This window comes from Aythya fuligula, chromosome 15, assembly GCF_009819795.1.
Source record: "Aythya fuligula isolate bAytFul2 chromosome 15, bAytFul2.pri, whole genome shotgun sequence".
In the NCBI taxonomy this organism is placed as follows: Eukaryota; Metazoa; Chordata; class Aves; order Anseriformes; family Anatidae; genus Aythya; species Aythya fuligula.
In genome coordinates this window covers 2,934,440-2,958,450 of record NC_045573.1, presented here as the reverse complement: position 1 = coordinate 2,958,450, position 24,011 = coordinate 2,934,440, and the positions used below count along the sequence as shown (strand labels likewise).

The following is a 24,011-nucleotide window of genomic DNA, read 5'->3' as shown; positions in this document are numbered from 1 at the left end:
GGCAGGGCAGGACAGAAGGGAGGGTGGCAGGGACAGCAGAGAGGGCCAGCTGACCTGGGGTGTCCTGGAAACCCTTCACCAAACAACTCTTCCCTGCAGAGCTGGAGCTGACAGCCCTCAGCCCAACCAGGGACAAGGTTTTTCTGCGTCACGAGGCACCGAGCGCGGCGTGCCTCGGAGAGTTTGTTAGGAGCTGAACTAACCGTGCCCGGATAGGAGCCTCTATCGCTCTCACATCAGCTGCCTGCAGCACGGCTTCGTGGTCTAGAAGCAGCACCGGAGCCAGCTCGGCACGCAGCAGTAGCCCGGGCAGCCCGGCCGTGCCAAGGCGAGGTGGGCACACGGGGAGGGATCCCCCCAGGAAGAGCAGCCCCCCGGGAATTGGGAGTGATAAAGGGGCAGGGGCTGCAAAGGACGCTCCAAAAACATTTAGGATTCCATCTAGCATGGCCACAATCATCCAACGCTCTCTCAGGCCCTAAAGGAAAGGAGTTGTTCCTCCTCCAGCATGGCCACGGCCAGTCCCTCCACGGATAACCACCTCCACCAGCATTCCCTCACGAGCCTCTGTAGGGTTCTCCTCTCCTCACAGATGCTATTTACGCCAGCCCAGACAAACGCAGGGCTCTGCAGCCACTGAGGAAGGGATCTAAGGTAAGGAAAAAAATAACCCAGCTATTTTAAAAAAAAGGCAAACACGCTAGAAAAAAATAAAATAAAATAAAATAAAAAAATCCTCCTGCGCGAATGCTCTCCCAAAGAGCAAAATGCTCGCTGTGCTGACGTTCCAGCACCCATTCAGCTCGGCGCTTTTCATTCTTGTCAACTGCCAGAGCGACCGGACAGAGCCAGCAGCCTGCTTTCAAATTAGAGCAAGCCCAGATAAAACACAAGGAAGAAAATACCCTGTGAGATTAGGAATACGGAGCGCCGCGCAAAGCGGGGAGAAGCGGCCACCATATGGTAGCAGGAGATGTGTGAGTGGGAGAGTAAAGGATTTTAACTTGTGAAGCACATGTTGAAAGGGGAACAGTTGCTCCTTGCTGTCGAATCCGACACGAAAGCCAATACATTAACATTTTATCTAAAAATAAAGCCACACTCCCTCTGAACACTCCAGCTCAGTCAATTACATGCTGATCGACAGAGCAGTCTACTTGGCAGGACCTGCCTACAGAAGAGGATGATCCCTACATAAATCGAAGGGCAAGGCTGCTCTCTCCCCTCTGGGCTTTTGTTTCAACACAGTGTGACGTACTCATGCATTCGAAAGAGGTTTTCAGCATCAAGAGCTGGTTTTGTGCAGCCGGGAGAGGAAGGAGGGGATTAAGCAAGTGCTGGAAAATCGTGGTCTGGCAGGAAGAGCGTCGGACTTAAATAGAAAGAAGTCGGCTTTGTGGGGAGGGGTTGCTGGAGATGGAGAGGGAGGAGAAGGAGGAGAAGCGATCGGTGGAGCCGGGGGGGCGAGGGGGGTGTTGTTAGCCGAGTGCTGAGAGAGGTCGAGGTGGCCGGACGGCGATTTTTCTCCTGCAGAGCCCAGGGGGTGGCCGAGCAAATCCTCAGAGTGCGAAGAGGGCGTCCTCCGAGCGCTCCTGCTTTTTCCTGCTCGAAGGGTTTGTCGGCGGGGTGGGGGCTTCCAGGGGAGGGGACGGCAGGTTGGGAACCATCTCGGCCGCCTTGGCTCGCTCTTCTAGAAATTTGTCGAATTCTGCAATGCAAAAAAAAAAAAAGAAGGAAAGCGGGTAAGACGTGGGGCTGTGCCTTCAGCCCCGGGGTCCGAAATCCCTGGTGTCCCACCAGGCTGGGATTGCAGGAAAGGGCACGGATGTCCTCTGAGCCACCCCAGCTCAGGCAGCAAGGGGGATGAAAGCCCAAACTACAGGATCAGCACGGCAGGAGAGGGGAAACCTCCTTCCATAGGGCCGAGCAGCTCGGACATGCACCCTACGGGCACCAACACAGCGCGCAGCCAAGGGAGATGGCAGGAAAGCGCTTACAGAGGGGAGGGCTCCTCAATAAACACCAACTTTTTGCAATGAAATGCTCTCTTCCGAGCACACAGAAGCATTTGTTGGGGAGCAGCAAGCTGGGAGAAGCTGGCATCTCAGCAGGGATCAGAGATCATTCAGTCTGGACACTAACAGGGCATGGCTCACAGCCACGGGCATCTCCGCTTACCTTCGCTGGTCACTCCTTCTTCCAGCTCATCTCCCTTCTGCAATTGGAACAAAAAGGAGTGTGAACACACAGGCAGAGCCTCGCCCCCGCTCTCACCCCTCGTACCCGTTAAATGCAACGGGACGGCTCCCACCACTCACTTCCAGATGCTAACTGCTGAGCAAATAGGGGAAATCGGGGAAAAGGCAGGGCCCCCGCAGCAGGCCAGTGGTGAGCGACACGTCACCGAGCTGAGAGCTGAAGGAGCAGCACCAGAGATGCCTCTGAAGGTTGCTGGTGGCAGCTGGCTGCAAAATTGTTCCCTGCTGGAGCTGAGAGGCAGCCCAGCACTGCCTCCACTTCAGACTGAAGGACTGCTCCAAACCTGGGCTGCACGAGGCAGAAAGCACCCCCACACGCCCCTTAAAAAGGTCTGTGGGTGTGGGGTGCTTTCAAATAAAATGTGCTTTTAGCTGAGAAAGCACACATGCCACAAAATAATTTAGGGACCGTGTTCTTCCCGTGGGGGTTCATTTTAGATGCCCTACAAAAATACAGAGGTTCCTGGTGCCCACGCTGCACACAGAGGCTGGGTACAAAGGCCGGGATGCCGTGGGGCCAGGACGTTTCTACCAGCTGTGTGCACTTCCAGGTGGGAATTTCCAACAGTTCTTTCAGGAGGAAATTGAGTCCAAGGAGGTGGCATCCTTGTCAGTCTGTTAGGACACTAAAAAAAGCACGGGCTTTCCCACCAGGAGAGTGTGAGCACCAAAATGTCACCTAGCATCTGAAAGCTTTCCATGGTCCTGAGGTTCCCCAGGGTACCTGCAGCAGCCACATGCACTTGTAATTTTCCCCAGTGTACCCCAAAAGGGGTGAGGGGATACCTACAGATCACCTAACCTCTGGTTTGCTCTTTTTAGGGCAGAACAGATGCACAGAGCTCCCTCGGTACCTCTCCAGAGCTTTATATCTCCTGATAAATTAATTTACCTGGGTCAGAGCCCCCAGCTCTGGCTGGAGGAGGGCTGCGGGAGCAGGGAGCTGCCTCTGCAGCGAGGAGCACCGGGAGGAGGTGTTCCTGATGGGCACGGTGACCACACAAAGGAACACTTTGGTTCCTTTTTTTTGTTCTTTTCCTTCGGAAAGAACAGCCTGAACTGCAACCCACCGCCCGGCCCCAAAGCGCTCTCGGTTAATTTGAGTCAGGTGCTTGCATCAAAAAAAAAAAACCCAAACCCTGAATAAATGTGTACTGGCTGTGCCACCGCCTAACCCACGTGTGTCCTGGCACAGCAAAACAAACCCCAGACAGAAAGAAAAGCTACTGATGTCTTCGGTTTGTTTGTTCGATAATTACCAGACGCTAATCTTTCGGGAGAAACTGAAAGCTGTAAACACTGGAGAGACGTTGTTATAAATTTTTATTATTATTACTATTATTGGTGTTGTGATGATGAAATGTATCAAGATTTCCTGCTCACGTATTTAACAAAAGCATCTTGATTTGGAAGGCACCTCGGCCCTGATGCAATATCTCTAAGAGCCTGGAAGCAAACCTGTCCTTGGGTAGCTTTAAGCACGTGGTTGAAGTTTTTGGGGGACTCAGGTAAACCTAAGACATGTTTAAATGCTTCCCTCTGCAGGGAGCAGACACACACAATGTCTGGAGAAGGAGCATGGAGAAGGGAGAACAAAACAGGGCAGAAAAAAATGTGTTGGATTGCTGAGCACAGCCCCATCGCCCCCTGCTTACATACACCCCCCCAAAGGAATTAAGCTTTGAGATTTGGATTTTTCTCTGCTCCCTGTTACGAGAAACACCAGGAACTGCAATGCATGGAAAATCATCTCATTATCGTGTGAAAAATGAAAAAATAAAGCGTCTCACCAAGTCGGTACTGAGCCACTCCTCAATGTCATCCATGACAGAGGACTGTGCAACAGGGATCTAGGGAGTGCAGCGAGAGAACAGCAAGGCAGGCAAAACCCAAAACACATCCACAACCATGGCCACAGAGCGATGGAAAATGCCAGAAAGGAGATTAAAAAAAAAAAACAGAAACAAAACAAAAACAGAGATGTAACATGTGCTGGAAAAAAAAAAAAAAAGGCAACAAAATATAAATGGCATTTCAAATAAAGAAACACTCGGAAAGGAACTTATGAACAACAAGGCTAAAAAAAAACGAGAGAAAGATTATGAGGAATGACGTGACTGGATGCCAGCAAGATGGGTAAACTTCTCGACCACATATTAAAACCATCAAGACGGACTGATGATTCTAATCTTGATCGTGAAAAGCTTTTCAGGGTAGAATACTGGATATCAGTTAAGTTTTTAAATGTTCAGTTTACACTTTTTTTTAATTCTTTTTTTAAAAGGGTATCGGGCACAATGAGGGGTTAGCAGAAAGAGGGGCTCAAAGCCTTCTGGCACCACCCGTATGAAAGCAATTTCACTTTTTCTGAAGGTGGAGGCGGCCCAAGCCTCAGACAAACAGCGACGTTTCCCTCCGGATCCTCCTCCCACCACACCACGCAGGGCTCGGCGAGCCTCAACACAGCAGCTTATGGAAACCTAACAAAATAAAAAAAAAAACCAGCCCTGCTCCTCTCCAAAGGCAGCCCTAGGGGAGGCAGCGGGTCCGAGCCTGTGCCAGCACAGCGTGGAGTCCCCAGGGTGCAGCGAGGAGGAGGACGGGGCTGCGGCTCCTGCTGCTCCCTGCTCCTGCCCCTTGGCACCGTGCAGTGCCGGCTGGAGCACAGCCACCAGGCTCCCACCACAAATAACTCCACAAAAAGGCTCGAAGGTGGCCCGTCCTGCTGTGATAAAACTGTTGACCACGTGCTGTGTGCCAGGGGAACGGGCACGGTGTGCTGGGCGCTGCGGCGCAGCCGTGGCACGAAGCGCTGCGGGCAGCAGAGGGGGGAAATGATTGAAGCTAGCCGTAGGGTTTCCTGGTGAACTACGCTGCTGAAAGACAACGGAGGGCTGTGGAAGGAGTAAACAGGAAAGCACCACGATGGAGCTAGTAAGGACAACCTGAGGAACACTCGAGAAGCAGCGGCAGGCGTGCAGGTGGCAGGGCAGGGCACGGCAGGCGAGCAGCGGGGCTGGTGGGCGAGAGAGCCTGGCGGGGCTGGGGAGGCTTCCCCAGGAAGAAAAGGTGGCAGGGGCTGGCCACAGCTTTCCCTGGAGGCTTTTTGGGAAAAGAAGAGCTGGCGGAGGCTTTGCAGGTGGATCCAGAGGGAGCTGCAGCTTTCCCAGGGACTTGTAGGGGAGGCAGACAGACAGACACTGACTTAGAGGCAGCGATTTGACATTTTGCCTTGCTTTCGGCTACCACGTGAAGATCCGAAGCAGAAAATCTGCTCCTGCAGTTGGGTTTGGAACGGGGCAGGTTTAGGATAACTAAAATTTGTAATGGGGAGCTGAGCCGTGCTCGTACGGTGCTAGCACCGTGTGCTGAAGCCGCTGCGAGCTGGCGCGGATGGCGAGCAACGAGGGGAGAGCTCTCCAGACATCTCCCAACGTGTTCCTTCCCAAGGACAAGTCACATCTTGTAGAACCGACTCGTTAGTTTAACAGCTTTTGGGAACCCGGCTTCAGAGATATGAAGCAATGAATTTATTCAGCCTCCAGCAACCTGAAAGCAGTGCTTTGGGAGGTGCAGCCTGCCGAGCTGCCGGCTGGTGTGCAGCTCCGAAAGACACCTAGATTTCTTTAAGGATATTAAAAAATGTGTGGATTTTAATTTTTTTTCCTTGAATAAAGTCAGTGCAGCTGCTCTAAAAAGCCCGGTGGGCGCTGTATCAGGAGGAAGAGGGATTCAGATCTCGGCTGGCCTGAAAACACGCCAGGTGAGCGAGCAAGGAATGGATTCCCAAAAATCACCGGGCTCTCGGGTCTGCAGGAATCCTCCGAGAACAGCTCAGCAGTTTAGGCGGTTATGCTGTTGTGTTTTGTAAGATTTTTTTTTTTAAAAAAAGAAAAAAAATCTACTTTCAGGCAGACCTACTTTATACAACAACCAACCAAGAGCCTTAGAAGTGCGGAAACGCTTTGCACGGGTCACGTCTAAGAAGCACGGGGAGCTGTAAGAAAAACATTTGAGCATGGCAGACATTTGCTGTTCAGCACCGGCCTTTTAATGAGCTTCCCCCCATCTTCCAGGAATTTCACCACACTTCCAGAAAGGCCGAGGATCGGTATCTGCCATGCTCAAACTCCCCATTTCCTTTCCTCAGACTCTCAGCCCCGTTTTCCCCATAAAGCACGGGGTAAATATATCGGGTTTAATTTGCTCGAGAATGAAACGGGGCTGGAGGGGGAGGGCTCTCAAGAGCAACCGAAAGTTGTAAAAGGTTTTAACTACAACCTTGTGCCATTTACGGAACTGACCACACACAGAAGTTCACTTTTTGCCAGCCTGTTGTGCATTTGGCAGGCCTCCCCTTTCCAGAAGCCCTAAATTGAAGAATGCGGAGGGGACTTTTGTTCGAGCTAATCCCCGAAAACACGACAGAAGCAAAGTGAAAATAAATTAGCCGGTTTACACATTCCAAAGACAACAATTTATGGGAACAAACAGCGGTGGCAGCCGCAGACTACATGGCAATGGGATAGTGTCCTGTTAATACTTTGATTATGCAAACATCCACGGTCTAGTGGAGCTCCCAGTCTTGGCAAGACAGCTCCCGAGATAGTCAGTGCTGGCTGCAAGAGCTGTTTTTATAAGAATATCATGATTCCCTTTTTTTTTTTAAAGTCTACGCTCACTGTAAATGGAAATTAAGTCACCGAATATTTTGGGGTGCTTTAACTAGATTTAAATAAACGATGGGCTCGTTGTTCAAATTCCTTTTTTTGTTGTTTAGTCTTTGGAAAATCCTACAAATGGGATCGTTTCAAGAGGACTGAAAGGGAAATGGAAGAGGAGGGCCAGCAGAACAAAAGGGAGCTATCAACGCCTCAAAGCCCACAGGAACCTGGGTTTTGGGCTCACACTCACATAAGTTGGATTGTGTTGGTGTTCTCACCAGGAGCCAAAAGCCAAAGTATTGCCAATATATTTCCTCAGAAGTCATAAAATCCAATATTCTACCCTTAAAAAGACAGTTTAAGGTTATTATTATCACATTTTATTTCTATTAAAAATGATCCCACCGGAAAAAAAAAAAAAAAAAAAAGAAGCAGGTATGAAATGACAATCCAGGTCTCTAGGTGAGCTCATTAATGTTCTTAAAGTGTTTAACAAGGCTCATGCTAATTGTTGCTAGACTACTGTCTTGTAGGAGCTTCGTTAACTCCACTCCTTTCCAGATGTTTAACAAAGCTGACACCGGTTCGGGGCTGGCTGCTGCTCCCCCCCTAGGTGAGCAGTAGGGAAGAAAAGGGCTGTTAATCCTACAGAACTGGAGCAACCTCCTCCAGCTCCCCCCCCCTAAAGCCTCGTGATCTATTTCAAGCTGCCGTGATCTTGAAATAGCTGCCCGGCCTCGAGAGTAGAAGGCGCTTGGCTTTACGTGTAAGGGCTGCAATTAGCCACTTGATTACCTGTAAGCACGTTTACGCCCCGTGGATGGGGAAGGCGAGGGCTCAGGTGTTCCCAGCGCAGCCTGTTGTGCCTGCACCCCGACCTGCAGAGCTGGATCCCACAGGCATGCCCCCATCCACGTGGGGGGATCACGCTTCTTGCAGTGGGCCCTAAAATCCGACAGCTTGGCAGGCGGGGATGCCCGTGTCCTCGTCAGGATGAGGGAACGTTGCCTGCTTGCTTTCAGAAAGGAGAGGGGTCCTACCACATGTAGAAGCAAGATCTTCACATGATTTCAAGCAATTTGGTCTCCAAGATAACTTTTTTTTTTCAAGAATTTTATGTTTCCCAAATCATTTCCACGTCCTAAATCCTATCTTTCTACTGAAAATAGATTTAGCAGCATCCTACTTTGCTGCTAATTAACGTCAACTCAGCAAAGATTTCGTTTAATCCCTGCCCACAGAACTTTACTGCAGGGCAGAGCCTCCCCTCCGGCCTGGCATGCTGCTGGGGGTGAGGACGCAAGGCTGAAAGCTGTTTGTTTTTCTTCTGTGTGCTCTGGTTCGGTTTCATTCCTCCCTCGCCACCGTCCCAGTGTCTGTCCTGACATGGTTCAAACACCAGCTGCTCCTTGCTTTTGCAACAGATACCCAGCTGGCAGGTGAGTGATCCATTATTCTACCAAATGGATCTACTCATGCAAATCTCAAGAGCAGCCCGAATTAAGGGGAAGGGGAACTGGAATTACCTGCACTAAGAAGTGGTGGTGGCCTCATGGTGAAGTCTGAGCCCAAGAGGTGCTGCTGCAGCCCCCTGCACACCACCAGCACAACCTGCCCTGCAAAAAGCACTGCTGGACTGGGCAGCTTGGCTAAAATCCCGGAGATGTGCTCGAAAAAGGAACATTTTCTGAGGATAAAACTACATTAGCTTTAATGGATAAAAGGGGTTTGTGTCTCCATGGTCCTGCCGTCACCTTGCCAGCAGAAGTGGGCTGCAGGTTAAGCTGAAAGAGAAACAACGCTGCCAAATTCCCCAGGAGGGTGCCCGGGGAGCCCTGAAGGAGCCTGCCCCATGAAGGTGTGCTGGGGAACTGGGGCGCACAGAAGTGGAGCGCGAAGAGCTCCACCCTAAGCTTCAATGGGTCTGTAAACATCAGGTCAGGTCAGAGGGATGTGACAACAGCTCTGGTAGGTTTCTTCTGAGAGGAGAACAGGAGAGAAAACCCTTTCTGTGGTCTCTGTGTTGTACAGGCACAGTTTAGGGCAATGTCAGCTCATCCTTTTTTCCCCCTCATCTCAAAAGCACAAAAAGTTGCCAAAGAGCCCACACACCGGGTTTGTACCCGGGGTGCTGGTTGCTCCACCTGCTTTGCAAATGCTACAGCCGTATTAACACATCTAGGTAAGAGCTACAGCCAGTTAGGAGAGAAACGGGGTTAATTATTAGTTGGGTTTTATTTTAGGCACTTCTCTCTCACATGGAGCGTACAAACGAGGCGAGAAGCTTGTCAGAGCAGCGACTGGCTGGACAGCCGGGCCCCCTTCCCTCCCCAAATCCCTCTGCCTCCGTGAGTGGTGCAGTATCCTTTTTCCAGGCCGAATAACCACAAGCCAACGAAGGAATATTGTGTTTGTTTGTGTTTTTGTGTTTTTTTTTTGTTTTTTTTTTGTTTTTAATAACGCCGTGGCGTGAGCGGTGTGAACAGCAGGGGTGCCGATTTCATGCTTCCCTGCTCTTGTAAACAGTGGAAAGGCAAAGAGGAGGAACTCACTCAATCAGAGGATTGTTCATTATGGATGAACACCTAACGCTGGCACCGCGCATCGCCGGCTGCAACGGAGCCTCCGAGCAGCACGAGCCTGGGTGAGGCAGCCAAGAGCATCGGGGCAGGGCGAGCTGCTCCCTGCACGGCTCTTCCATGCTCCTGTTACGAGCTGAGGGTCTCCAACAGGCACAGAAATAAATTCTGCCTCTCAAGGATGGGTACCTGCATCTGGGTGTACCTACGGGTGGTAGCAGGCTGCTTGCACAGGCCAGCAGATAGGGCTGTAAAAAATATATACGTGTGCCAAGGCACTGTGCATGCTCCAGGCATGCAGACTGCTCCCAAATGCCCAAAATGACCCTCGGAAATAACCTGGAATCGCCCTAAACCTAGCAGGAAAAACGCCAAGTGTTTTGCAGAGCCGGTGCACTCCGACACCGCGCGCTCTGAATTTTCCCAGCCTGAAATTCTCTGGGGTGTTTCTCTTGTCAAGCATCGCTGGCTTTGTCTGGGGCATTCGTGGCCCTCCTGTTCCAGAGGCATCCGGGCACCCAGCCCCATGCACTGGGCTGCAAGCACGTCCCAGCCCCGAGGGATTTCTGCACTGCCCGTTTCTGAACTCGGCTGCAGTCAGGACGGTCTCAATAGGACTTCCTGGACTTTGTTCAGCTTGGTCACATTACTGGTACTGTTCTCAAACACTTGAAATGATGGATTATGCAGTCCAAAAATACAAAATTGGTCTTGGAACTTGGCTTTAAGGCAGGGCAGAGGCTATTTTTTAACCTACCTCTCTGATTTCTGCACTTAAAGCACGCTTTCCAACTTCTCTCTCCAAGCATGTTGAAAAAGGACGACTTCAAACAAGGTCAGATGTGCACAGATTTGGAGACAGATCTCCAGAAGCATGATTTTATCAGAACGCTGGCATCGTCAGGCACAGGAATTAAACCCTTGAAGCCAGAAACGCTGCTGTACCTTTTGGAGTCTGAATCCTAATGCCTGCTTAATTCCCTGACTGGGGTGGAAGATGTCAATTTGGGTCGTAGTTCTCCCATTCTCTTCTTTTCCTACAGAAGTACCCCTGCGTTATTTAGTTCAATTAAACACGATCCTACAACCTACAGATGTTTTTTCCAGACCACAAAGTTAGGCAGTACCAGAAGAGGCTGCTTTAAAGGCACCTAGAAAGTGTCCCCTTTACGAACAAGCTGCACGAGACTTGTGTTTATCCCTCGAAAAGTGGATACTGCATAAATAAATCAAGACAGTACAAGGAAGCGATTTGATCCCCAGGCCTCTTCTGATGGTGGTGTGTGATGCTACAAATAATTAGGCTGCTCACAGGCCTTTGTCCTGCACAAACCAGAAATCGGTGCAAATTTTCCCTTTGCCCCAGGTAACGATGTAGGTGGGAAACAAACTCCTTGTACTGTCTGATTTCAAGTGGTTGAGTAGGGCAGGATGAGAGGTGAATGAAGGGTGGTTATTCTAGGTAAAGGGACCGGGGTGGGCAGGAGGAATCGCTTCCGTGGTGAAGTCCTCACCATTCCTTGTGTAATTAGCCACTTGTCTATGGGCTCCATGTCTGAGTTCCCACCTTTACCTCTCCTCTGTGTTGAGAACAGAAAGGTCGATAAAGAGAGAAACCACAGCAACACCCGTGATAAAGTAACATAACAGCAGCAAGTCGAAAGCTTCACACACACCCACACACCCACACACACCCCGTGGTAGCTTCTGGCAGCAGCTGCATCCCCCTCTGCAGCCCGCAGAAGCATCCTGGCAGTCGTTCAGGCTGCCCACCTCTAAGAGCAGCCGAGGTTAAAGGACTGCTGATGCCTCCTGTCCCCTCTGTGCAGGTTGCAGGCTGCGTGGCACAGCGCTGCAGGGGCTCTCAGGATGGCTTCTTGTCCTCCAGAACTTTGTCCCCGAGCTGGGGTGCAGGCACAGAGCCACCTCTGAAGGTCTGGAGGGGCTTGCTTGGGACCAGCACCGTGTGGCAGTTCCAGCTCTCTGGTCCTGCCCAAACGGGGCTGGCTGAGCAGAGCCACGTGTGAGTTTGTGTCCCTGCACCCTGCTACCTGTCCTGCGTGGGATGCCTCTCCTGTCCCCATTACAACAGATAATCAGCTGTGATTTCGTATCTCTCATTTCAGTCCTTGTGCTAGGAGAAAAAAAAAAAGGGGGGGGGAAAAATCACTCCAACTTTATCCACTCTCTGCGTAACACTGGAGAATTGTTTCTTGGACACCTCTCCTCCCAGTTGCGATCGCGCAACAACTCTGTGGCAACAAAAGCAATTCCCAACATGGAAAAGCAATATTAAGAAAACAGCGTATTTTTAGCTCGTCTCGTTTCCAGCTGCTAAATCATATTAAAAGACAGCTAATGCCACGTGACCAGCCGTCTCTCCGCAGACCTTTCTGAGAATGACTACATTAGAAATGTCGGATGTGCTGAAATTTAGCACTGGACAACTGTGCTGGAAGAAGACGTGTGTGAAGAATGTGTTGCAAAGCTTTTGGCTCCTCCCTAGAGCTGTTCTTAAATTAGCTCTCTGCCCAAATTAACGCGTGTCTTTCATTTAGGGAGCGCTGCCAGTTTTTTCCTACACATGCCAGGGCTGGTAACTTTAGGGAAGTTTAGTTTTTTTATTTCCCTTCAGAGGAGCCACCCACAAGCCTCACAACGCTAGCCTTGTTTACCAACTACCCAAGGATTGCGTTTCATAACAAGCTATTCCGATTACCTGATCCAGTCATCAGGACCTTTGAGAAGAGGCTGAAAGTCCCTACAACATCTCAGAGCCCAAAGTTCCCTAACCCATGAAGTGCTTGTCCCCAAAAAACTTTGACCCATCAGATTAGCTTCGATTCAGCCCTTTGAACTGATAGCACTCGGGGCAGAGCAGCTGTGCTGGTGCAGATGACAGGTCACAGCGGTGCCTCCAGCTGAGCTGAGTGTTAATAAACACGGGGGTGACCCCAAGCCCCAGTAGCTAAGTGCAGGCCCCTTGCTTTTGGCTAGCTGGGAACAAGGAGCAGAGTCCCAGATCCTTCCCCAGGCCCTCCCAGTAGCACAGCTCAGTGACTCTGGGGGCTTGGACAGCACCACCAGCTCCAGGGATTCCTCCCTCACTCCCCGGTGTACTTCTGCCCCTGCCTCCCCATGCTTCCCCCTTTTCCTTCTGGAATGAATTTTTGGCATGAATTTTCACGCTTGAAACTGGCCGCAGGACTGACCTGGGCTCTAAATTACCCTTTTTGCAAGAGGGGGCAGCAAGAAGCAGGCAGGTTTGTTGGGTGGGGGCGCTCCGTAAGAAATCTCTGCTGAAGCCCTGCTGCCTCTGAGCGATGGCCAAGGCAGGCAGGCAGCTGTGATCTGACCCCAGCTGGCTCCAAGCACAAAACTCTCCCTGGCTCACAGCACAAGCTGCCAGGCGTGCCAGCTGCCCAGAGCACTCCCATTTCAACTTCTGAAAGAACCAGGGTGGGATCGGCCAAGGCGTGGGGAGGCGATTCTCCTCGGAGGGTGCGTGTGCAGGCTGCCTCTCCCCTGCTACACTGGCTCTCCCGTGCTCCCTAGTGGTCAGCACACACCAGGATTGGCCTAGGGAAAGGCTCTGCACTTGCTCTGCCATCTAAAAACTTGCACACAGCTGGGTATGAAAGAGTGGAACTGTTCTTAAAAAAAGCAGGGTGGTAGAAAGGGGTTGAGGGATGATCCAAAAGCTCTTTTCACGTCTGCCTTCATAGGGGCATGCACACAGGGGCTGAGCTCACTCTCCAGGACAAGTTTCTAGTACCATCCAGTGTGACGAGGCAGCCTGGGGGGCTCTTTTGCCCACATGAGGCAGTGGGAGCCTGCCCTGGGACAGAACAGCCTGCATGCAAGGACAGCTTTGGCACGGCATGTGAAGCATTAAGTCTACACAATTTCTCCTCCTGTAACTTGCTTTTGTATCCATGCACTTTAAGCAAAGGCTAGCAGATTAAGACTGCACCAACTTTCATAAGAAAAAGCAAAGCAAACAGATGCACACCCGTGTTGACACGATGTTCCCTACTTATTCTTCTCAGCAACAACTCCAGTTAAAGAAACGGACCCCCCAGGCAAGCTGCGTGAACGCAGGACAATTTACCCGCTCTCATTTTGAAGTCTTTTAGGCTGGCGTACTAAGTAGCAGCTCTTTAGAAATCATTACTGAGCAAGTGCTTGCTCATAGATATCAATTTCAAAATAGCCGGTACCGGCACGTCACCGGAATACAGAATGAGAAGTCTCAGTCAAAGCAGCTGTCTCCAGCCTGGATTCCACACACAGCCTCAGAAAACGAACCGCAGAGCAGCCACCTACCACTCCCGTGTTCTGTTTCCGAACATCCAGGGCGGACGCCAGTCCTTTGACAGCCTGTGGATCCTCGTATGTCACGCTGAAAGAGAGGAACAAACCCCAGAACTAGAAGGAAGTCCAGCAGTCACCCGTGCAGAACGTACACGCTGCTCTGATTTACTTCCCCTGCAATCAGAGAGCGTGTTCTTTTTCTTAACAGGACCTGAAGTGTGCTAAGTGCATTCCAGAAGAGGAATGTGCTCTGTATAAAGAGTGGCTATCGGTTCCAGCGAGCTTGTTGAATTAAAAAGAGCAAGATTGGCATTATGAAAGGTAGGCAAATAGGTTATGAGGCACCATAAGCACATCCAACAGCTCGCAGGGGACTCTGAAAGGAGGCCTGATTACAGACTGTGTTTTGCAGAGCTTTCAGGATGACATTTGGAAGCCTGACCTTGACGCATGGAGGGGAGGAGGCAGAGAGAAACTTGAAGACAGGTGAAACCTAGCAAGAACTAAAGCAAAGCGTACAAAGAAGGGCACTGAGCTGGTCAATCATCGTCTGTTTGCAGAGGTTGGATTTTTAAAAAGCTTCTTAAATTGCTGCATCGAAAGGAAACGCACTAGCCAGCCAACAGAGGCAACCATATCGTTTCTCTGAGCGCAGGGGGTGAACCAGGAGTTGAAGCAGATGCCAGCACCTGCCCGTAAATCTGCCCCGAGAGGAGCCGTGGGTCTGAGCAGGACGAGCACTTTCCCCTGCAGCGTGCTGGCTTCTCCCAGGCTCTGAGCACAGCACCCAGAGGCTCTCACCTACACATCGTGGCATGTCACACTCGCATCTTTACTGCCTCGCTGTTGCTCACGGAGTACAGTCCGAGGAAGATACAGCAATCCTCCCCTGTGCAATCGCATGCTCCTTGTTCTATTAGCTCAGAGAAGTAGATAGAGGTGCAGTGTGGGAAGGCTAGTTTCGCGCTTCATTTAGCGCAAGAGACAGAGGGAACTCCATTAAATCTCTCTGCAATGCATCTCCTTTCTGCCTACACATTAGGGCTCTCAGCCTGAAATCTCCAGTGGTAACGCGTGTCTCTACAGTAGAGCACATCTCCTCAACACTGACACTGCAGCTGAGGCACTACAAGCAGCTATACTCATGACTGCAAATGAGAGATTGCAGTAAGCTTGCCAGCTGAAGTTTTCCAGAGCTGTTAAGGTCTGAGCTAAACTATTTAACAACATTTCGTGGATCGAGACAAGACATTAATGATGTTCTGACTGCTGGTAGCCACTGCGTCCTCATGAATTTGAAACCAGGAGGAGGCAAGAAATAACATATGAAAGAAAAATACCTGAGTGTCTTTTAATGAATCTCACTTGACAAGGATCAAAGGATTTCTTAATAGGTGCACAGATTTGTTTTACATTAAAATAATTGGACCTGTTAAATACCCATGAAATTGCCAGATTTGCAGCTCTGCAGATGCAAGCCCTTCACATATAAACAAATTAAAGATAGTACAGCAGCCGGGCAAGCTACACTGCCTTGACATCCTGAGAGAGTCTCGCTGCTGGGCCAAAGGGAGAGTTTAACTGGATATTAACTCTGCCCCTGATGACTGCAATTCAGTCACCAAAGTACATCCATGACCTTCAACGAAGGACCCTTAAGCTCCTCTACCTCAAGCACTGGCTGGGTGGACGGGGTGACAAGCTTTTGTGAGAGGAAGCATCTGCAGAAGTAAAAGCAAGCTCATTTCCAAGTTTCCAGTGAGCTCACTAACTAAGATGGGTCAAGTAACATTACTCAGCTGGTCTGCTCTGCCCAGAAGCAAGAACTTTCCCATTTTCTAGTACTCATAAAGACCAGCAGGATAAGGCCTGGATTAAAAGCACAAAAACATACATCAAAACTACTTTTGCAGTCTGGAGCGAAGCAAAGAAGTTTCAGATTTATGACCTTAGAAAACAGCAGGGCCATGACTCAAACAGTAAAGACAAACTCCAACATACTTCTTTCGCTGCTCAGCCAAGGAACTGCCTCTTGTCTGTGCAAACATGTCGAAGTCATCACGGGGGTTACTGTGTTGTAGGGAGCCGAGCGTGCCACTGACGCTGTTTGTACCCAAGTCTGCAAAAGAAACGAACCAATGAAACAGCAAACCACGGGCAAGCACCGCTGCCGTGACTGTGAGAGGAAGTCACTAACAATACAGCTACAAACGTCATCTGGTTAACAGTTGGAGCGCTGAGCACAACTGTCCAGAAGAGGCTGGAGGCTGCCTGCTCCACAACTAAAAGAGGAAAATGGCTCCTTGTAAATCCCAGCAGCCCACTGTGAGAAAAGTTCGCGCTAGGGATCTCAGCAATTGCTCAGACCTGCTCCCACACTCACACACCTGGATTTCCTAGCAGCCCCAAGCATGCTGTTCAAGACCCACAGACTGGTCAGGCTTGAAAAGATCCATGCATTACAGCCTTGTGCTCATAGACACTGCTTAGATCAGGTACTCACCAAGCCCTGCAAGCTGTGAAGAAAGTGAAGACTGGGGTGTTGAGTTTCCGACCATTGGGCTTACTACAGCTGGAGAGCCAGGCCCCAAATCTATTAAGTTATCTTCTGTCACCTCGTTCAGTACCTGTTGGGGCACAAAAGCACAGTAAGTTACACATGCCGGAGATTTATTCCTGCAGTACAACATTTAACCCCCCAAAAATAATGGTTGCTTCCTAAAAAGACCTTTCTTGTGTACTTCCAAATGGAGTCCTCTCTTGGGTACAAGGGTGATGAGTGCAGAAGAGAAAGGGTCAGACAGTAAAGAACTGTTTGACTGCTCAGGACAGCAGGGAATCTACATCTCCTCAGATTTATCTAATGTGTCTGTGTTCTCCACCTCTTTTAGCACCAGACCACTGTGAATGTCAGAAGTCTGCCCAGACTCAGAAGCAATCAAAAAAGTCAACAGATGAAAGAAAATCCATCAAGGATTGTAAACACAGAGATGTTTTAGAGCAGCGCCTTCCTGAGCTAAAAGTGTCACCTGAAGTTTGCCACATTCTTATGCTCTTCTCTTTGTTCCCACTATTAACCACCACCACAGGCAGGACCCAGGGCTGGATGGACTTTGATCTGATCTGGCATGGCTAGTATGGTGTAACCACTGCTGCAGTAAATGGAGCTAGGTACTTACTCCATTGCTGGCATTTTGCGTCGAACGCCCTGATCGGTAACGTTCAAATCTGTTAAAAAAAAAAAAATAAATGAAAATCAACACGGACTGTTAAAGTCACCAACAAACAGTGAAAAATGCAAGTTTATAACAAAGTCGTGAAATGCTTGTGACTGAACGTAGCCTTCATTGCTTCAAAAGAGAACTTTAGAAGCTTTAACTCCAAGCTAGGACAAAGAGAGGACAGCTACAGGAGTTGCATCCTCGCTAGTGTGGATATTAAGTTGACTAATCTGACCTTGCAGCACACGCATGCCTGAAAAACACTGTAGGATTTGTCTTTGTTTTTTTCTTTTTTCATTAAGTGCTTCTTGATAGACTATCCTGTTAGCCAAGGGACAGGAGCAACTGCAGTAAGATTGATGCTCCCAGCTAAACAAGTTGAGCACCGCAGTGAGTCTTACTCCCACTTAACAGCTCCCTCTTGCTGCAATACATGTAAATTAGAAGCCATACGCATGCCAGCACGGCCCTATCCAGGCAGCTTGTGTCAAGAGCAGCAGTACTTAGTAAATAATTTCTTAAACCATTCTGGGTCAGCACAAAGATCATCAGAGTCTACGTTCAAATGGACTGGTGCTTCCCAGGAAGTAATGATGATGGATAAAAAACCTCACGCTTGTTAGGGGAAGAAGTCTGCCCAGTCAAGATCTGGTCTCTTCTCTGCTCCTTCCCCCTCCAGCCGTACAGCTGGGACCCCAAACGTAAACCCAGCCTTCAAGAGCTCAAAAAAGCAGGGGGAACTACCTCCTCCCAAGGCCCATCTGAGCCCAGTCTGTCCTTCCTTACCAGGAGAAGCATCATGATTTCTCTGAAGCTAGATTTTTTTTTCTCCCCTCATTCAAAAGTAATTTCACACATTACCTCTCTATTCAGTAAAAATAATAATAATAATAAAAAATCATTTAATCCTTTGGGTTTTCTCCCAGATGAACAAAATGCCGTGGAGAATCTAAAAAAAAAATATTTCAGTTTGCTTGAAAGTAACAGGAAAATGCAGACTTAAAAGGCAGCAAAAACAAATCCAGGCCCAAATTTCAATTTTAGGAAACCGTGGGTGTCTAGCTTTACTGGAAATCCAGCTCCCTGAACTGGAAACCTACGACACCTCCCACCTCCTATTTCTCACCAGAAGGCTTATGAAGCACACGTTCCTTTACATCCAAAGCTCCAGAGCGACGGCCAGAGCTCCTGCCTCAGTCACTGCCAGAGCTTGGTACCCACACCAGAAATCAGTGTGATGGATGCGGAGCTTTTGGAACAACAGAGGAGGAGCTGGGATTTATTGAAAGGCTCAGACCAGTGCAGCTGCTGTACCACGAAGAGCTTGCTAACACTGCTCACCTCGCAGTCTGCAACGACTACAAACACTTCGGCTACGGGCTGCAAAGCTGCAGATGGACGAAGGTGGAAAAAATATGAAGGGTGACCAAACTAAGCCTCAGTGACAGTTACACTCTGCCCCTTGTAGAATTACGCTCGTGCATGAAACGCACGCCATCTCCCACAAAAAGCCAGCATTTGTTTCAAAGTTTGCCCCGATCTCCTCTGAAGGGCTAAATCAAAGACAGAATTGAGGCCACAGAGCCTTCTTTCCAGCCTCTGCCGTGACAGCACAGATTCACAGATCTGGAGTCTAATTTATTTTTAAAGGCTTGAGAAACAAAGCCCTGTGCTAAGAACAAGGAACAAAGGGTACTCTTTAGTGCCTCACTCCCCAGGCCTGTCATTACGGGGAAGATTAAACTTTCCCAAGACTGCCGCATCACGTGTCACCTCCTGCAGCAGATGTGGCTGACAGCGCCTTTGTCTGACATGCTGAAAGTCCTCTGACCCAAGTCCCGCCCCTGGGGATGATGCCTGCAGATCAGCTCTTCAAAAAAGCCCAGCTCTGCACAAGCCGGGCTTTTTCAAGATTTTCAGCGTTCTTTAAAAACAAAAAGCCTTACACGCACGGAGGCCGTGCCCGCATCAGGCAGCTCCCCCTGCACCGGGGCTGAAAGGAGAAAGCTCAGAGATCAGAAGGCAGAGAGAGCTCACAGGAGCCTCCCTGAGCCAGGAAGCAGCACAAGCATTTGTGCAGAGCCTAAGCTAGCAAAGTGGAACCAGCAGCTGGGGTTGTGCTATTTTCAGCCCCAAGCTCCTACATTCGTGCAGCACCACCCAGCAGGGACGGACGGGCTCACGTCTCTGCCAGTTCAAAGAGTTTTGCACCAAGTCGCCCTGCATTTTACAGACAGTCCCTGGAAAAATTCAACTGCAAGGACAAAAAAAAAAAAAAATCTTAGGATTTAAAGCAACAACTGAAGTAGGAACGTTACCATAAAAAACAGAAGGATTTTGTGAATGCTTTCTGGGGTTTGGCTCTCCGCATTTTGTTACGCTGGACCATTGGCTCAGCTGGCCATCTCCATCAACTGACCTCTTTAACAGCTGAATGAAATCCCAGAACAAATGTAAACAGTTGGCAGAAAAAGGTGTCTCACCTTTCGTATCTGAGGAAGACGTTATTTAAATCATCATTCACGTGCAGCAGCTCCTCTGTGACTTCTTCGTTGGACACTCGTGAGATAAGCTCCACAATTCTCTGCTGCATAGCTCTACAGGTTCGGTTCAGTTCCTACAAGGAATGCATTGTGCACACACATTCTGATAAGCAGCTAGCAATAAGTAGATTTAGTTGAGCTCTGTTCACAGCCAAACATATCCCCCAGCTGAGAAACACTAAGACAAGTCTATCTTTGCATGATTAAATGTCACCCAAAAGCACATCTAATCAAACATGCCCTTCAAGAGACGATGGCATAAAACCTTGAGAGCCTATTTACAATTCAACATCCTGATTCTTCTTTAACTCTGAGCTCTTCAGAAAATAAATAACTGTACTTTAGTGATCTGTTTTAAGAATAAAACATGGTAATACAACAGCTTTCCAGAAGAGAGTTTCCAACGAAAACTCCATCTGCTCTTTTTGACGGCATCACCCTCAAAAACTAAAAGATGCACGCGGTGGAACAAGTGGGGAAAAAAGTTCATCAGGGCTGCCACAGGTAGCTAAATGTGTGCTACACAGCTGGAAGAGAAGGGCTGGGGACACAGAACTTGCCAGAGAAGATGAGGGTGAACACACTACAAGGAGCAGGAGCATGAAAAGATGAGCGCCTCGCTCAGAACTGCACTGCACACAGAAACACTCCCATCACCTGAGCGAGCCCACAGGCAAGGACGGCAAAAAGGCAGTGGGAAGTTTCAGAAGAACGTTTTAAAAGAATACAGAGTGAGGGGATTTATTTTAGAAGTCTCTCATTCCAAGAAACCTGGGTGTGAGTTTGCCTGAAGGAGTTCTCCTGCTTCCAGGACACCTCTTTGATCACCAATTACTTAGCAGAATTTTTTTTTACCCCCGTTGGTCTGAAAGGCCTCGAGACCAAAGGTCAGAGCTGACTGGTATGTCGAGGAGGAACTACAAGAAGAAACGTGACATATGGCACGGCGCCACTGACTAGACCCACGGTTTTACTTCAATAAGCACTGACATTTCAACTAAAGCATGTCCCTTCGTCATCTCCCGCCCCCCCCAGCTCCACTTCAGAGCAAAAATTCAGCACTAAACAAGGATGACTTGTTGGTATACAACCTTCGGGATGAAAGCAAAAATGTGTTTGTTTTCCTTGCTTGGTCTGACATCCTAAGCTCTGGATAAATTTCACCTAGTGCAATCCAGCTGCCTTAACAGCTTGAAGAATGTGTTCTCCAATGTCAGTTTTGATCCCATCACTTTAGAAGCAGATTGTGACATTTCAGAGGTTTGTTTGCTGCCTTTCCGAGAGGGCTGACAGTACCTATCTATTCTGCTCAGAGCTGGCTCTCTAGCAAGCTGTTTACATTTGATTGTTGGAGAAAATGTCAGGAATTATTTAAGGAGGATGGCTATATAAACCTCAAAGCAAGGAGTCCTTGCATACGGCACCCGGCTCACAGCTTTCAAAAGACTAACCACCCTTTGTCATCAAAAACGGGTTCTCACCAGCTCTGTGATGCAGATTTAGGACGCATCCGTCGAAGGGAACCAGTTGGAACGAAGAATCGCTGCTGTCGCTCCATTTTACGATCAAGTTCTTTAACCTTAGAGCTACGCCGTGAGCTTACGCTGTCAAGATGTTAGTAGTTATTTCTGAATGTAAGCAAACCGTTCTACACGGTTTTGGTCTGTCATGGTTTCCTGGAAGCTTCTTTTGCTTTGAGCCGTCCAACCCAAATGGGCAGGAACTGAAAGGCTCTTTATTGCAAAGCCTCTCATCAGATGCCATCGTGGCTCTGAGACAAACACACAATACCGCTGCATGGGAGAGACCGGCTTTTGGATGGATTTCAAGCTCTGATGTATCACAGAGAGCAATTCCCTGCCTCCCTCCAAATGTACTATTGTGGGAGCCCATCCTCCCTGCTGAAGGATCAAAACAGCAGCCTATTTCTGAAGCTATGGAAAAGGCAAATACCACGTTAAGAGCAGCAGCTGGAATGCCAGATCACAGTATTCCTCATCTGTGCTGCATTTGTTCCTCAGCCAAGGGCACCCCGCTACCACCAGCCTGGGGAAGCAGATATGAAGCTTGACCCAAGACTAATACAGTTTTCTGAGATAATAAATACAGCTCTGGATTGAGACTTTCCAGGAAATAAAACTCTTCTGGGTACTCCATCAAACCCTCTGGACAGCAGGAAACTTCAGCTGAGCTCCTGCCTTAAGCCACTGGCTTCAGGAGAAGCTACAGCACATCTGGAGGGAGAGTTCATATATTTCGAGATGCAGAGAATCCACAGACCCTTGGCAATATTTAGTCCAGCTGGAAATATGGAGTGTTCTTTCCTGCAGTGACTGGAAATGCTTTACCATCGCATGAGTGATGACAGAGGACTTGAAAGCAGCAGAAACGCTCAGTGCTTACCGAGCCCATGGCAATTTTAGGCTGTGTTGTGGTAAAGACGACTTTATGTTCAACATTAGGAAAAAAAATAGCTACATGGGCAAGAAGGCACTGGAGCAGGTTTCAAGGGAAGTTAGGAAATCCTCGTCACTAGAAGCTTTAATAAATGAAGAACATTAAGTGATGAGACTACCTGGGGTCAAGCATAGCCCAAATTCGTTATGTAAACCAAGCAAGCCAAGGCACTGAAGTGAACGACAACAAAAGCCACCCCCTCAAAAAACACTCAAGCATGGAAAGGATCAGAATCGTATCTGCTAGGGAAGCATTACCTGAAGTAACTCAAGGTCTGAGGAATCCTCTTGTCCAGGTACCATTTCTGTCAGCATTTCAGACATCACTTTTGTATTCCCACGAACAATATCCAGTTCACTGCGCAGCCGGGCAATCTATTTTGGGGTAAAAAGACAGCAAGATGCTACACAGGCTTGTGGCTTTAAGCAGATGATTTTCAAGAACTGACTTTGTGATACATCTGGTTCTGTCTGACTTAATATCGGAAGCTCTGGGTATTCTACTGGAGGGAAAAAAAAAAAGTTAAAGGCAAAAAACCTTTTACCCAGGAGACAGTTTTAGAAAAAGCAACAGAAAAAGAAAAGAACTTTGTAGGACTGGTCATTATCACAAAGCCAGATGTGCTACGCTCATATGGAAGGGAAGTAATTGGAAACAGCAGCTAAAAACAGATTTTGGTTGCAGTATACCTTGTGTATCTCACTCAAATATGGGGAAAGATATACAACTTTTGAGCATGATCTTTGGCTCTGAAGTTACTATTTTTGCACAGAGAAAAGCTGAGCTTATATTAGGGCATTTGCTAGGGTCTTAGGCATGCAGGCTTAAGTCCTTGTCGGAAAGGCTTACTGCATCTGCAAGACATTCTGTGCCTCTGAAGGCGTGGGGCTCGTGGGAGTAACTGTTTACCTACAGCACAACTGCTGTGTCGATTGGTGTATCAGACTGAGGTTTCATAACTGCTGCCATTAGGAGGCCACATGTACAAATAACCCTAGATTTTACAGCACAATAGGAGGAAAGATTACTAAGCAGAACCAGACTTTCTTAGGCAATTAAAGTCAGAAGAGTTAAAACCAGAGTTCCTCTGCAAACTAGCTTTTAATTTGATCTGCTTAGTCGCACTCAGAAGAATAATCATCCCAATACCTGTTCAGAGTTAGCAGTGATGGGACCAGTCACGTTCAGAGCTGGAGCCTGAGGAGCAGAATACGCCGTTGGAGAAGTTGAAGAGTAAGAACTGGTGCTCATCCTTTGCTGAGACTGTGAATTGTGCATATTTGCTGCAGGATCAACTTCGGGAACACTCTGCCACATCAGAAAGACAAGAGTTCAAAAGCTGAATGGTGACGGCACTTGCTTTGTCAGCAACCTCAGGCCAGATATGTTCAAATATAGAACATAATTGTACCTTGTGGAAAAGGTCAGTGTAGTCATGAAAACAGACTAGCAGGCCAGCCCATAAACAGCCAGCTGCAACCAAAATGCATGCCTGTATGTTTTGACCCAACCCACGTGCATTTAAGTTAATTTATCTTTACAAGAAAAGTGAGAAGAAACATAAAAACAGGAGCTAAAGATAAATAAGTGTAAATAATTTAAAACTGGGAATTAAACTGCAGGCTTACAAAAGATGATGTGATAAATAGATACCGGATTTAATTGATCTTGACACAAGGATTGCAATCTTTCAGCCCTGATCATCTGCATTTACCACTTCAAAGACTCATTAACTTCTCAGGGTGAATAATCAGCACACCTGTGATCATAAAGTTACTTACTAGCAGCAGTTTTGTCAACTTTACAGGCCTAACTGTTCAAAGGTATAAAGACCTCATGTTACCATGGGATCAGCGGGAGATTCAGACTCTGTACACCTTTGAAAGACAGGCTTTGGTTCAGGCTTATCACTAACAGAAACAAGTAGAGTACTGAGAAAAGAAAGCAAATCTGCATCACATATCCTTCTGCTCTC

At 48.6% G+C, this 24,011-nt stretch overlaps 1 protein-coding gene across 3 annotated transcripts in view; it reads right to left on the bottom strand.

Annotated features, from left to right (window-relative positions):
* Positions 1–701: 701 nt before the first annotated feature.
* TOM1L2 (target of myb1 like 2 membrane trafficking protein) overlaps positions 702–24,011 on the bottom strand; it is a 47,772-nt gene continuing 24,462 nt past the window's right edge. Inside the window, exons 6-16 of one of the 3 annotated variants that reach the window (XM_032198053.1) lie at positions 23,186–23,344; positions 22,294–22,410; positions 19,520–19,653; positions 16,995–17,043; positions 16,319–16,442; positions 15,817–15,934; positions 13,828–13,903; positions 11,016–11,081; positions 4,049–4,108; positions 2,179–2,215; positions 702–1,708 (exon numbers count right to left, since the gene is read on the bottom strand). In XM_032198053.1, coding sequence (XP_032053944.1) covers positions 1,560–1,708; positions 2,179–2,215; positions 4,049–4,108; positions 11,016–11,081; positions 13,828–13,903; positions 15,817–15,934; positions 16,319–16,442; positions 16,995–17,043; positions 19,520–19,653; positions 22,294–22,410; positions 23,186–23,344 — 1,089 coding nt within the window. In that variant the 3' untranslated portion in view covers positions 702–1,559. The remainder of the gene's footprint in view (positions 1,709–2,178; positions 2,216–4,048; positions 4,109–11,015; positions 11,082–13,827; positions 13,904–15,816; positions 15,935–16,318; positions 16,443–16,994; positions 17,044–19,519; positions 19,654–22,293; positions 22,411–23,185; positions 23,345–24,011) is intronic. The other 2 variants (XM_032198054.1, XM_032198055.1) reach the window with 2 other exon arrangements.